Source organism: Vigna unguiculata, chromosome 5 (genome assembly GCF_004118075.2).
Source record: "Vigna unguiculata cultivar IT97K-499-35 chromosome 5, ASM411807v1, whole genome shotgun sequence".
In the NCBI taxonomy this organism is placed as follows: domain Eukaryota; kingdom Viridiplantae; phylum Streptophyta; class Magnoliopsida; order Fabales; family Fabaceae; genus Vigna; species Vigna unguiculata.
Window position 1 is genome coordinate 14,741,034 of NC_040283.1, and position 15,314 is coordinate 14,756,347.

Here is a 15,314-nt window from a genome sequence, read left to right on the forward strand (position 1 = left end):
TATTTTTTTAATTACATATGTGCACGCCTTAGACAAACATTTGTAAAAATTATATAAAACTACTAGATGATCCTCATATATAATATCTAATAAATGACATGAAAATTTTTCAAAACATCTTTTAAAGCTTTGTTCAATCTGCACGCCCCTTTTAAAGTTGACTTCCTATTTCATCTTTATCATATCGACAACTCATGGGTAGTGTTAATTAATTGACCATTACATAAATTAACATCTTATTAGATGTTCAATAGATGAGCTACTTCCTCATCCTTCTCAACATGTTTACACTTGGTAGTGATTCATCATATAATTTGCTACTTGAGAGGTACCTCTAAATGAAACCTATTTTTGCCTACTAGGATAACTCCTAAATTAGTTATTTATAGTGATGTTTATTGTGTTGCTTGTTCTAAAGCTTAGTGATTATCATTGATTGGTGCATTATTTTTGCCTCCTTTGTTGATCTCATTGGAAAGTAAAAAACAAGCAAGAATATTTAAATCACCTTTGAAATAATTTGATTTATTAATCTTTGGTTAAACTTGCAATTCCTAAAACAAATTGAACGTCTTGACAATACAAGTGTCATCATATTATCACAAATTTAATGTTCCATAAGTGCATTAGTCATATTACAAGCCAGGTAGTGAGAAAGCACTATAAAACCTGTAAAATCTTTTTTTCTTTCCTAAATAAACCAAAATTCTAAGCCTTTTGTTTTCAAAAGAAGCATAAATCCTTTCTTATGTTCTCTCAACTCCATCTCCTCCATCTCCATCTTTGAACCTCCATTTGTCACTATCTGTTTGTTAATTTGTAGAACCAAGACTGTAGGGTCGTTCCTCGGAGCAAGGCCTTTGATTCCTACTGATAGTTTCTTGTTTGGGGTAAGTAAGTTTTTCTCGCCATTTTTGTTTCTTCTACAATGCGTTCAAGTCTTCCTTGCTTACATCTGCCTTTTTGGTTTCCATCTTGTATCCCTTCTAATTAGTGGTTGTGTTGGCACGATCAGATTGTTTTTCATTGTCTCAGGTCAAGGTTGAACTTTCACAAGTTTTAAGGTGCCTTGAGGGTTCTTAGAGTTTGAGTCTATCTTTGAAGGTGAGGGAAGTTAAACCTTACCTATGCATGATGATTTTGTTTGAATGCCTGGTTGTGTGTTGATGTTGTGTTTGACAACTCAAATTGATATGTTGATGTTGTTCTTTGTGGGTGTGAGATGAAAAATCCCTAATTTCATGTTTGAGTATGTATGGGTTAGAAACATTTGGGGGTTTTATTGAATGCATATGATTTAAGATCAATTTGATGGAAATTAAATGGTAACGTGGAATTTGAAATATTTTTGACGTATATAAGGCTTAAACTTGGTTTTAAGTTCATTTGACACTATCAAAATGCATTATTTTTCGTTTATGCTTTATGCAGACTCATTGAGTGAGCCTATTGTTCACCTAGCGAGTGCCAAAATTAATTTGAATAGAGATTTTTCCTCGTTGGGCGAGCAATCCTCTCACTGAGTGGAATTTTCCAACTCTAAGTTATCTCATAAAATTTTGAATTCATGCTTCATTAACCGTTGGATCGAGCTGAAATTTTTATAGCAGATCCTAGAAATATGATGCTTTGTTGTGACCGGTGTGATCTTTGTTTGAAATTCTATAAAGAAAGTAGTTTTTCGGGTAAGGTTCCCGTAGATTAGGTTGTTGACTCCTTTGACCTTTGTCACTTATTTAGTACATAACTTTTTTTATAGGTACCCAATTTGATGGATTCTTTTTACATTGAGTTGTTGATTCCTTTATCTTTCATTTGAATGTAAAAACATAATTTTTAGAGCTTTGTTCAAATTGTAGTTTTATTTTTAAAACCCCTAACCAATTTGCATATGTGTTGTTAAGTTATTGTGTAAATTACTTGGTGATTATGTGAATGTGTGAGGATGATATGAACTTTTGTGATGATGATGACCTTGCCAATGGATATATGTGTTGTACATTGATGATATTATGTATGAGACTTGTTTAATTGTGAATTGAGAATGATGAATGGATTTTTAAAGGAAAATCCATTTAAAGTATGTGTGTTTTGGTGTGCATTGATATAGGGACTCAAAATTTGAAAGTTTATCCTAACACTCTACTAATCATTCACACTCATGAAGAGGAAAATGAATTAGGAGTAGAGAGTAACAAGAGGTCTTTATTGGAAGAACCATTTGTAGTTCTAGGAACCTATATAGGATTAATCGTGTGGGTGGAGGTTATCCATCACAAGTGCCAAAACTTCTAAATAGTTCTACCTCAATGTTGGTTATCTGGATAACTAAATCTAATGGGTCTTTTACCATGCAGTTTATTGCTTATAATGGTATGAATAATTCAACTTCCTAATATGATTTAATTTATGATTAATGGAACATTTTTTTTTATATTAGCGTACCCTCTCTTGTGTGTATGCTTTTTGTGTTGTTGTTCTTCTTTTGCAATAATCACCAATATTTGGTGTAAGCAGACGAAGATTTAGGTGTTGGCTCCCTTGACAATGGTGATGACAGTGAAAGAGTTTAGAATTTAATTAGCATTTTGCTACTCGTTATCTTTTGAAAACTCTGTAGTTATCACCCTTTCTAGCTTGTTCTTGGGTTGAATTTGAACTTATTTTGGTTATAGTTTTACCTTTATAGATTATTGTAAATGAAGTGATTTATATACTTTATGTATGTTTCTTCTTCTTTTGGATAGTAACCATATAAGATCCTATCAGGTAGTTAAATTTGGGCTGTTATTTTGGGATGTTACATTTTTTGTATCATAGCATCGCTCCTTAGAAAACATGTAGGTATAGGCATGATTAGCTTTTGTTGAGCATTCTCGATTATGCTCTGGATAGTTTGTTAGCTTCCTTGAGTTAAACTGATGGTTTTCCCTATGTGAGCAAAGTTATGGCACCTAGGCCATCTCCTTTACCCCCTCTAACCTTGGATATGCCCGATCTAGCAAGGGCAATCGAGACCATGGCAGTAAGTCTCCAGCAGCAGAGTGCTGCCATGATACAGCAACATTAGGCGACCTTACAGAAGATGAAGCCTCTAGGCTATCTTCTAAGGTGGCTCAAAGCGGTACCTGACACCAGTAAGGCAAATAAAGGAAAACAAGAAAATAGTTGGTCCTTCATAAGCTCCACCCTCTCCACCACATGAGTGAAGTTTGGAGGATTTTCTGCAAGATCATCTGACAAAGTTCGATGGAAAGATAAGCTCGGATGAAGCAGATCAGTGCATGAAGGATATAGAGAGAGTTTTTTCATGTTAAAAGATACTCGAATGAGAACAAGCTAGCTTACATTGTGTACATGCTCACTAGACAAACATAATACTGGTGGGCTAGTATAAAGTTGATGTTAGAAGAGAAGACAGAAGTTATGAATTGGGAAGTGTTTAAGAACCATTTCTTTATTGAGTATTTCTCATATGTGCTAAAGAAGTGAAGTTTTGCAAGGGAACATGTTGTTGAGTATGCCGAGAGGTTTAAACACCAAAGGGGTTTCAACACCATAGTCATGGATGAAGAGTGACCTTGTAGGAAATTTGAGAATGGACTGATAAGAGATATAAAGTTGATGGTGACACCTCTACCTATAAAGAAATTTCCTGCCTAAGTAGAAAAAACAAGACTGATAGAGAAAGTTGAAAGCGGAAGTTGAAGCACAACAGAAGCAGTAGAAAGTGGGAGGACCATATGGGTTCGAACCTCGACAAGAAGAAAGGAAGAGACCTTACTATTGGCCCCAATCTCAGGGGTCTAGGGGGACTTCTTCCCATCAATTTTCACAACCGGGACGGATTTAGTGTTATAACTGTGGAGTACCACATTACATAAATGTATGTCCTCACATGGCAGGTTCCAGGAGATGTCACTCTTGTAATGGAAGTGCACCTCATGCGTCAAGAAGAGTTTATGCTATGATTAGAGCGGAGGAAATTGGTTTAGGTAACATTATCGTTGGTTGTTGTATGATAAATGGTAGAAGATTATGTGTTGTATGACTCTAGAACGACTCACTCCTTTGTGTCATAATCTTGTGTTCAAGAGTTGGGTTTTCTTGTGAGAGGGTTGTAGTATGATCTAGTGGTATCTACTCCAGCCTCTGGTTTGGTCAAGACGTTTGTGTTATGTACTAGATGTCTAGTGATGGTACATGACCGTAAGTTCAAGGTCAACCTTATATGCATACCATATATGTCTAGTGATCATAAGATTAGATTGCACAAATTATTTTTATCTTATCTTTTCTAATTGGTTTGTGATTTTTTTCATAATCCATCACTATAAAAGTGTGTAGTTGTAATTCTGTTTTTATTTTTTATTTTTGAGAGAGACAAGAATAAATATGCTAAGATGACCATCCTTTCTGGTGTTGTGATGACACAATCAATGTGGTCGTACAACCTTGAAGCAGAGTTTGAGTTCATTTGTAGGATGATTTCCCTTTGATTTATATGGACACAGAGTTTCCTAGCATCATCTTCCAATCAGGTCCAGTACTCCAACCTGACCATTTTAGACTTCCACGATAACCTGCTAACCTTTGGAACCTCCAACCGCTTCATTTGGGAATTCAACTTCTTTGAGTTCGATATCATGTGTCATCCTCATACTCATCACTCCATCACCCTCCTCCAACGTCACAAAATGGATTTTCATAAGAATCGAAACTTTGAAGTCAGCATTGTGCAATTCGTTGAGCTCATGATGCTCTCAGGACTTCTGTAATAGTCATATTCACTGAATTAATTTTCATGGTGCTTATGATTTTTCCTATATGGTAAAAGTATTAAGTCATTGTTTGCTTCACATGCAACCACTTCTACCTCCCAACTTGGGTGACTTTCTACAACTCGTTAAATTCTTCTTTGAACAAAAAGAATATGATGATAAACATCTCATCAGATTTTGTCCCAACCTTCATGACAGTTTAGACAAAGTTAGTGAGTTCTTAGGTTTTGATAATAGTGCTAGAAAAAGCCATCATGCAGTGTCTCATTTTTTAATGAGATTAAAAGACTCTATTTTCATACACGAAATGACTTGAAAAAACATGCAAGTGTTGTCTATGGTTTAGAGATGCCATAATATTTATGTTTTAAAATGTTTGCACTTCTCTTGCTTTCATTGTTTTTTCTACAAGTGGAAGAATGTATAAATTTGAAATGTTTACAAGGTTTTTTCCAACCTCACATTACTAAAAAAGCTCATATTTCCTGCCAATTTTGTTTTGAAAGTTTTACATAGGAAATACTTATAAATCTTGTTATGAAAAAGAATTTGCAAGAAATTGCTACCAATTTTCTTGCAAAATATTTTGTATAAACACTTTTCGCAACAAATTTTGTAGCAAATACTTGCAAATTTAATAATTTTGTAGGAAATGATTACATACAAAGAAATTACCTGCCAATTAAAATTCTTAGAAAAAATGGCTGAAAAATGTCTTTTCTTTCAAATTGTTTTAACAAATTTGCAAGAAAAATATTATGCAATATGAGAAGTTTTACTAGTGTCATAGATCCTTCTTTTGTCCTCCATTAAAAAATTAATTGATGCACAATTATGAGTTTGTAATTTAATAAAAATATTTATAAAATATATGTGCAAATATTACTTTGCTCTTAATAAATATAAATTTACTTCATATATTAATTTACTCAACTTACAATCTCATCACTCACTAATATAATAGGCTTAAATAGTCATTTGGTCCTAGTTTTGGTCAATTTTTTTTTACTTTGGTCCTACTTTTGAAATTGTTTTCAATTTGGTTCTACCTTTCGTTAATTTCAATCAATTAAATCCTTTTCCTTAACTCGTTCTAAATAGTTAATGAAATAGTGGCCAACGTGGTTCGTTTCTGTGACGTGCAACATTGTTCAATGACGTGTCCGTTATTTTATTGTGCTGGCCTTTTAATTTTAATTACAGAGTTTAGGGTTTATAATTTGTGGAATTGCATTTAGGGATTCTTCGTGGATTTGGGGATTTCTTCGTGGAATTGGGGATTTTAGAGCAATTGTTGTCATCAAAGATTGAAACCGATCTGTGAAGATTCAGTAAACTCATTTAGAGTCAAAGTGGAGAAAATCTATCATGGAGATACTTTTGACAGCCATACCCAGTACTGCAAGCTTCACTTATCACGCTAATTGAATCTGCAGTGACAACAAATGCATCCGCCCAAGCCAGATGCCTCATATGCGGGTTTGGTTCTGAAATTTGTGTTAGTGTCATGGATTAACCACATTTTATCTCTTAAATTTTTTTAAAAGAATTTGATTTAGCAATCTAAACCTGAATACATATTTACCTTGTCCATCCCAAACATAAACTTTTGGATTATTCCAAGTTCTTTCATTATAATATTGGATACCTGTTTAAAAGACCAAAAAAGGAAACAAAAAGTGCCAGAGATGAAAACATTGCTCAATGATATCTGCATAAGAAACTTCATGGTATACCTTTTGTGAAGTTCTCTCTGAAAAGGATATTCTTACACTCCCACAACTACCAAGAACACTGAGCAAAGACGTTGCTAACTGCTTTGCAAGATTGACACCATATGGACAATTTTCTGTATATATAGCCGAAATTAGGCATGTAACCCATTGAAATTCTAAACAACTTGAAACTTTTATTCAGCTTCCCCAACGCATGATCACTAACATTTCTAATTATTAAATTAATGAGAAAGTTTATTCTTAAAAGAAAATAACGAGTTCAGAAATTCTGACACAAAGTTGGTACTCTACATAAAGTCCAGTCATTTTTTAAAAATTACTACAATATAGTAAAATATATATTTCAATGTGATCAACTGTCTTCACAGTCCCCATATGGTTTCTAGTGATGTACTTTGTCTTCCTTATACAGATTCCCCTGATTTCCTAGGATTTTTTATAAGAACTTTGGATGAAACACAACAAAAACTAGACATTGTTAGTTGGAGAGCCCAAGGCCTTTTGTTAAAAACACTTCATAGAATCCCATATTTCTAATGGGAGCCGCGAACAAATCTTCACATATTTTAAACCCTAAACTCTGTAATTAAAATTAAAAGGCCAACACAGTAAAATAACAGACACGTCATTGAACAGTGCTCCACGTCACAAAAACGAACCACGCTGGCCACTGTTCCGTTAACTATTTAGACGGAGTTAAGGAAAAGGATTAAATTGAATGAAATTAACAAAAGGTATGACCAAATTGAAAACAATTTCAAAAGTAGGACCAAAGTGAAAAAAAACTTGACCAAAACTAGGACCAAATGACTATTTAAGCCTATAATATTATAGATATGTAAAAAATGCAAGACATATGTGTTTAATATCTTTAAATCAAATAATAGATTATGATGTAAATCCATCCATCCTATTTTAACCTATTAGGCATTTAACACATAAAAAATAAATTATGACAAATTGAAAAGTATAAGACTTAACCTTGTATTTGGATGAATCATTTCAACAATTCTAAACAATTGGAATGCATTGTATTTGAATTTCTTGCAATTGAATTTCCTTTATTTTCTAAATAATCTATTTGAATATAATATTTGAAATATCTTACATTTCCACGATATTAAGTAGTGGCCATAGAAAACACAGTAATCGGTGACAAATTTGTGTGTAATGTTGTAGGAAGCCCAATCTGAATCAGAAAAAGCTTGAAGTCAATGAGGGTCATGAGCAGGATAAAACAGACCCTAGTCTAGAGCATTTTCGAGATATTTGAGGATCTGGATGGTTGCTTATAAATGATAAGTTCTTGGGGCCGTCGTGAATTGGCTGACTTGTTGTACAACAAAGCTAATGTTAGGCTATGTATGAGTGAGATATAATAACTTGCCAATGAACTTTCGAAAATTTGTGAGGTCAGAGACAAGTTCTCCATCAGTGGCATTCAACTTGACAAAGGGGTTGACAGGGGAAGGGATAGGTTTGCAACCTGTTAAGCCAAAGTCAGAAAAGATATCAAGACAATACTTCCTTTGATTAATAACAATTCCTCGTTGAGAACGGGAAACTTCAAGCCCTAAGAAGCATTTCAATTCTCTGAGATCTTTGATATGAAATTGATCATTAATATAAGACTTAGTGTTTAATTTTTCGAATATTGTTCCCAGCTATAATTATGTCGTCAACATAGATTAAAAGGGCAGTAAAAGCAGCTAGTGTTTTTTTAAGAAATAAGGAGTGATCGGCGGAGCTTTGAGTGAAGCCAAAGTGTAGTAGAGCAGAAGTGAGTTTGGCATTCCACTGTCTACTAGCTTGCATTAAACCATATAAAGATTTATGAAGCTTGCAAACTAAAGTGGTGGAAGGAAGGAGCAAACTCGGAGAAGGCTTCATATATACTTTTTCATCAAGGTCACCATTTAAAAAGGCATTATTAAATTGATGTAAAAACCAACCTCAAGATATAGCAACAGAGAGAAGAAACCGAATTGTTGTTAGCTTGACAACAGGTGAAAAAGTTTCAAAGAAATCAATCCTCTCAGTTTGAGTGAAGCCATTGGCGACTAAGCGTGCTTTATTGGAGCCATCAACTCTAAATTTGGTTCGGTAAACCCGTATACAGTTCACAACTTTCTTTCCTGGAGGGAGAGTAATGAGAGACCAAGTCTTATTTCTTTCAAGGGCATTCAATTCAACTTTCATAGCTCTTTGCCAACAATCAATCTGATTAACTTCTTTGAAGGAAGTTGGCTCATTTATATACTGTTAGAAGTGGGTTTTAAGACTAACTCAACCCCACAAAATTAGCTTATAAGGTGAGGTTTGCAACCCATTTATATACTATGAAATGGCCTTATCTCTAGTCAATGTGGGACTTCCAACACACCCCCCTCACACCGAGGTATATGCATCTCGTGTGTGGGTCTAAAAATGGATGGTCTGTTAGCGGACCTATATAGGGTAGAACAAAATGCCCAAGAAAGCTTGCTAGGATAGGCTTTGATACCATATTAGGGTATAGAGGGTAATAGAAGATAAAAACCAGAAAAAGAAGTCTTAATGCTTTATTGATCAACTCAACTGATACAAAGACAGAGACCTAGTTTGTATAAGGCTAAGCTCTGTAGAGAAAAAGAAGAAAACAGACCTTGTAACGGTAACAACAAAAAACTAACTCAACTAACTCTAATATGTTTGGATAAAATAATTAAATTTTCCTTACAAGATAAAATTTCATTTTAACAATATTTATTTCAATATATAAAAATTTGAAATTAAATTTAAAAAATATATTAGCCAACTAAAAATATTTAAATTCGACCAAATTTCAGTCGGGTTAACTCGATCGAATTCGGTCAAATTTTTGTTGGCATAAACTTAGTCCAATTCAGCCAAATTTAGGTTGGGGTCAACTCGGTCGAATTCGGCCAGGTTCGACTCGCACAAATTTGGCCAAAATTCAGACAAATCTGACTCGATTGAATTTGGTCAAATTTCAATTAGGGACAACTCCACTGGATTCAAGCAATTTTGGCTAGGGACAAGATGGCCGAATTCGGCCAAATTTTGGTCGGGGTCAACTTGACCAAATTTCGATTGGGGTTGACTCGATTAAATTCTTCAAAATTTCTATTAGGCCAACTTGGTCACTTTCGGCTAAATTTTGGTAGGGGACGAATCAATCAAATTCAGTCAAGTTTTGGTTGGGCCAACCCATATTCGAACATGGATGACTATGCCAAATTCGATCAAATTTCAATTGAGATTGGCTCAAGCAAATTTTGCCACATGTCAGCCTAGAATTTGACGAAATTCTCTTAGGGCTGACTAGGTCAAATTTGACCAAAATTTCGATCGGCTAATTTGGTCGAATACAACAAAGGTTGACTTTGTTGGATTCAACCGCAATTTGACGAAATTTAGCCAAATTTTGGCCAAGTCCAACTTCAGTCGCATCTGACCAAATTTTTAGGACTTGGTCGAATTGGCCAAATAACTCATCCACAGTCGACTCGACCGAATGCGACCTAATTTTGGACAAGCCCGACTCGACTAAATTTTGACCAGGATCATCTCAGCCAAATTTGACTAAATTTTATTGAGTCAATCCTGGTGAATTTCAACCAAGTCAGCCTCCATCAAATTAGGTCAAGTCTGTCCCAGCCAAAATTTGGCAGTACTTGACTGAGACAACCCTAGCTTAATTCAATCGAGTTAGTCCCAGTCAAATTTTGATCAAGTCAGCTTTAGTCGAATTCAATCAAGTTGGTCCTAGCCAAATATTTGGTCAAACTTAGCCGAGTCGACCCAACTGAAATTTGGCCAAAATTAGTCAAGTCAACCTCAACTTATTTTTATCCAAACTAACAAAGAATTCCATAACTTATGAAATTTCAATTTTCTTCTTTTTCGAAAGAATTTCATATTTTATTTATTCAATTATTTAAAATATTTTATTAAAATTCTTTAATTTTATTTTTTTTTTATTTTTTTCATCCAAACAAGTCATTTTACTTTAAATAAATTTAAATTCTTTAAATAAATAAATTATTCTCTTAAATTTCATCATCAAAAACACACACAAACTAAGTAATTTTAATCTTAAATTTGATTATTTGGCAAAACAAACAATTGCAAGTAAAACATTAATAATTAATAATTTATATTTTGCTACAAATAAATAGAATAATCATCAAAAAATAAAAATATTAATCGAGACAGAAATTGTTTAAATAGTTCATTTATTTTATACCTTTTTACTCCGGTTAACCCTAAGTCGTGTGCTTATTCTTACTCACAAACCGTCCACTTTTTCTCACTATCGTACTCTTAATCCTCCTATTTCGAATAAAGATTAAATTACTTCTCCATGATACTTTGACTATTTATTATGCTTCGATACAATGAGATTTTTTGACCATGTTAAAATATATTCTTAATAAAGACCACAATAACGTGTTGAATCCACATCATGGACGACATATTGGTCAATCCCGTCCCACAAAAAACCATAGTCACAAAATTCAAAGACAAAACGTCGTTCTCTTCATGAAGCCTACAAATGCGAATCAACAAAGCTGATTTGTCAACTTTCCAATCACTAATTTTATGAACCTTCTATGTCACATGAAAAGTCCCTGCTGAAAAAGATTGCCAAGTTATTATTAGCCTAATCAGCATTTAAAAAGAGTAGAAAATTGCTAAGTCAAAACAACAAAATAAAAAAAATAATAAAAAAAAAAACATTATTTTTAGTATTAACGAACACTATTTTTAATTAAAGAGAATCCATTATTTGATATTCATTCCAACAATAGGATAGAAAGTTCTCTCTTAAACCCTTTCACACATACATCTTCTAAGCAAAGGGAGTTAAAGTAATAATCTCTACATGCACAGTGAAACCAACAACAGAATTTCATCATAGAATAGATACTGTAAGTTGATCAAGTTTTTCCCAGTACAAAACAATAATCAATGACATAAAGCACTGCAATTGTTGCAGTGATAGTATATGAGGGTTCTAGACCCACACATTGTCAAAATGATGAAGGAGAAATGGTTAATTCTGTGACACAGCAGTGTGGCCATATCTTTGCATTACTCTTTTAGTGGCTAGAGCTGCAGCCTCACTAGCACGCATTGTCCCAGTTGCCATAATTGCAGCAAACTCTTTCACAATCTCATCTTGAACCTTGTTGCGTGCATCTCCAAGAGGATCTGCTATGGCCCCATTTGGTGATGACTTCTGTGGTTCCCCTTCTGGCTTTACAGAAGAAGGTGATCCGGTCTTAGAGTTCTCATCTTTGCCCTTCACTTCGTTGTTCACCCCTCTGTTCAAACCGTTCTCAGCCAAAGCATTCACAGCAGTTGGAGGCTTGAATTGTGGTACTTGAGGAACTCCACCAGATTTCAATGTTGTCTCCAAATTCTGTATCATAGGCACTGCAAAATGGAAGTGACAAGAAATATATATCAGATAAAGAGAAATAGTAAGCACATCATCACAAATATAATTTAATTAACTCATATTGTGCCTAAAACTCTACAGTTTATGTTGATGAATGTTTCAGTTTTATAACAAATGTAGAATGAAAATGAAAAAGAATAATGAGGAAAAATGTAGATGTAGGTAAGTGAAAACATTATAGCATTATAACTTAAAAGCATTATAACTCCAGAACTCTAAAATTTAGAGACAATTTTAGTTAGAGGTAAAGGTTGTAACTCACTTATAAGAGCTCCCATTGGACTGCTCATGACCTCATTAGGAAGCTGAAGAATATATTCAGGAATGGACACACCAACCAAAAATTGAGAAATCTCATTGCTGAAGTTGTTGCAATTGTGTGTAAGCAGACTATATGTTTCAGGTAGGTACCGTGGACTGATTTCCTGCAAATACACTTCGAAGACATCTTTGGGAACATGCGTAACACCTAACTCTACAACTTTAAGGGGAGTTCCATATGGTGTTGATCCAGCAGGACAGTGTTGGATGCCTCCACCAAAGTAATACTCGTTACCATAAACAACAATTCCTGTGTGCCTGAGGTACAAATAGAGAACACAAATCTACAATCATTCCACACCCCAACAGAATGACATTCTACTAACATGTAAGACATAGGCAAGTACTTCCAAAATGCATAGTAAAACCGTGGCAAAAACCAAGTTCCAGGTATTAGAATGTTTTGATCATATTTGTTTCTATTATAGTTCAATCATTGCATAGACACCACGTATCCACAGATCATAGCATCATCTTCCAACTGACATGTATAACAATCCCACCAAAACAAATTTATTTTTATTCAGAATATAGCTGAAGTTGGCATCAGACAAAAGAACCTTTTGCCCTGGACCAACAATAAAGAGAAGCACTCACCATATGCCTTCAATAGCTTTCCCCAAAAAGGACATTGAAAGCTGCCGTGCAAGTCCTTGGCTCAAATCATAAATATTTAGAGTAACCCTGTGACCCTCCTGCGGTCAAATATCAAATTTAATGATCAATGTCAGAACAATTGCAAAGTACTTGAGATGTTAAGAAAAAAACAGAAAAAAAAAAAAAAAAACAGTTATGTTGAAAACATCACCGGCACCACATACCTCAGCCATATGTTGCAGTCCTATTGAAAATTAGTTAGCCTCTTATGTACTTATATACACCTCAAAAGGAATGTTGCAAAAACTCCGACAGAGATCAAAAGAACCTAAAACAGTGGAGATCGGTAAGAATCAAACCAATACAACACAAAGGAGAGACACCCTTATAGACTAAACACGCGACAAAAACAACATCTACGAGAAAACTGGATTACTAAGAAACAAGAACATCAAGACGCGCCAATTCCTTACACTGTAACAACCCCACTTTATCACCCACCAAAAGCACCCTCAATACACTCACCACTATCACCATAACCATATTAAATCACACCTAAAAATAAAATAAAAGTCGATCAGAGAATCACATCCAAACCAGAAGCAACCGAATAAGAAAAATATATTTCAAAAAACAACAATAAGACAACCATTTAACATCTACATCCACATGTATCACAAAACGCAACGACCCTTTTCAGAAAAGGGGTGAAAAGAGCACTTCTTAAAATTCTCACAATTTAACTCCCAAAAAATGGGAGTTTTTCCAAAATGGGGTACGAACCAATGCAAAGAACCCAACTCCAAAATTCAAAATTTTCAAACATATACAGATCCAACACAAAAGAGGCACCCCAAATTGTACCTTAACGTGAAAAAATGTCTCCAAAGATCAGAATCAATTCATAAACCACGCAGTGCAACGAACAAAACGAAAAATGAAAAACCATACAGAGAAAGAGAGAGCCTACAAGATGGAAGAACTACGAAGCAACGCAGAAGATTACAAGATTGGAGAACACGGTTGGATTCGGTTCCTCTTCAACAAGAAAGAAAAAACCTTGCACGAAAAGTCCCTAATAAATAGAAGAGATGTTTGTTGTTATTGCAATGGAGATGCAGATTCTCTACGGCCACCACATTTTACCTTTCGTAAGCCTCCGGGCCTTTCTAGAATCTACCACCGCTAGTTTCATATCCACGTGTTTTTGAATACCAATTCACTTCTATTTCTTTTCCCGTCTCCAATTTAGATTTTCACAGAAAAAAAATGATATTGATTGCAAAATATTTTTAATTTTTTATTAATTTATACTTATATAAAAAAGATTTAGTTTAGTGTCATATTTTTTTTAATTTTATCTTTTAAATAACTTTCAAAGTAAAATAAAATAATAATCAAGTTCACTTTATGTTCTTTTATATATATAATTTTATCTGTACCTATACATCTTCTATATATAAAATGAATTTTTCTTCCAGTGTCCATTTATTTTTCAAATTTATCTTTTAAATAAAAGTATTTTAAATTAAAATAATTACTTTATCAAGTTTTCCATTTCTTTAAATTTTAGATCATATTTTTAAAGTTAAATATTTTTTAATTATTAAGCTACCTATAAAATAAATAAAATTATAAAAACTATTTATATTTAATTATTTTATTATCATAAGGAAAGTGAACACACATGTATTGCATATATTATTAAAATTTTATAGTAGATGTGTCGTAGCTTAAAAGGTTAAATATATATTTTTTGTCCTTTTTAGAGAAAATTAGAATCAATCCTTCTTTGAAACTTAGTTTCAATTTAGTCTCTCAATCTTAAAAAAACATGGATTGAATCATTTCAACTAAATATTTTGTTAAGTTTATTCGACGTTTTATGATAGCATTTAAATTTATTTGAAACATGTTTATGATAGTATTTAAGTTGTTTACATCGTTTAACATATTTTCGCTTCAATATTAATTTAGAAACGTTATGAAACACGTTTGAAACAACAAATAAACTTAACACAATTTGGTTAAAAAACTAAATTTACGCATTTTGCATTTAAGGGACTAAAATGGACCAAAATTTGAAAGATAGAATAATTATAATTTTCACTAAAAAAAAATTAAGAGACCAAAAACATATTTAACCTAAAAAAAAGACCTAAAGCTTATCCTTTCACTTTGTAGTTTCTCTCTCAGGCTTTCTCTCACATTGATCACCATCCTTCATCTTTTTCATTCAAATTTTACCTTCAATAATCATTCTTTTCACAAATTAATTACACCATTAAGAAATAGTGAAGCTAAGAAAAATTTTGAACCGATCAGGATTCAAAACAGAGTAAGTTTCTATTTGTCCTATAAAATCACTCATCAATAGTTTTTGTATTGTTTTAGTCATCAATCATAGTTGGG

General features: G+C 33.4%; 1 protein-coding gene across 4 annotated transcripts; it reads right to left on the minus strand.

The window, feature by feature from the left end:
- Positions 1 to 11,413: 11,413 nt before the first annotated feature.
- Positions 11,414 to 14,073, minus strand: LOC114186328 (desumoylating isopeptidase 1). Of its 4 annotated transcripts, none has more exons than XM_028074389.1 (5): positions 13,873 to 14,073; positions 13,127 to 13,230; positions 12,903 to 13,000; positions 12,247 to 12,563; positions 11,414 to 11,959 (listed from the first exon to the last, which is right to left on the minus strand). In XM_028074389.1, exons 2-5 carry the CDS (start codon positions 13,133 to 13,135, stop codon positions 11,577 to 11,579), a joined length of 807 nt encoding a protein of 268 aa, XP_027930190.1. In that variant the 5' UTR covers positions 13,136 to 13,230; positions 13,873 to 14,073; the 3' UTR covers positions 11,414 to 11,576. The 4 variants fall into 4 exon arrangements, with proteins under 4 accessions (XP_027930190.1, XP_027930193.1, XP_027930192.1 ...); XM_028074392.1 differs by having other exon boundaries at positions 13,854 to 14,042; XM_028074391.1 differs by having other exon boundaries at positions 13,767 to 14,042.
- Between the last annotated feature and the right edge of the window lie 1,241 nt (positions 14,074 to 15,314).

Excerpts from the sequence above, each read along its gene's own strand:
- LOC114186328 (XM_028074389.1), bottom strand. Across the intron at positions 12,564-12,902 it reads AAAGCTATTGAAGGCATATG|GCACACAGGAATTGTTGTTT; the intron begins GTGAGTGCTTCT and ends TTTGTACCTCAG. Across the intron at positions 11,960-12,246 it reads TCCAATGGGAGCTCTTATAA|TGCCTATGATACAGAATTTG; the intron begins GTGAGTTACAAC and ends TCCATTTTGCAG.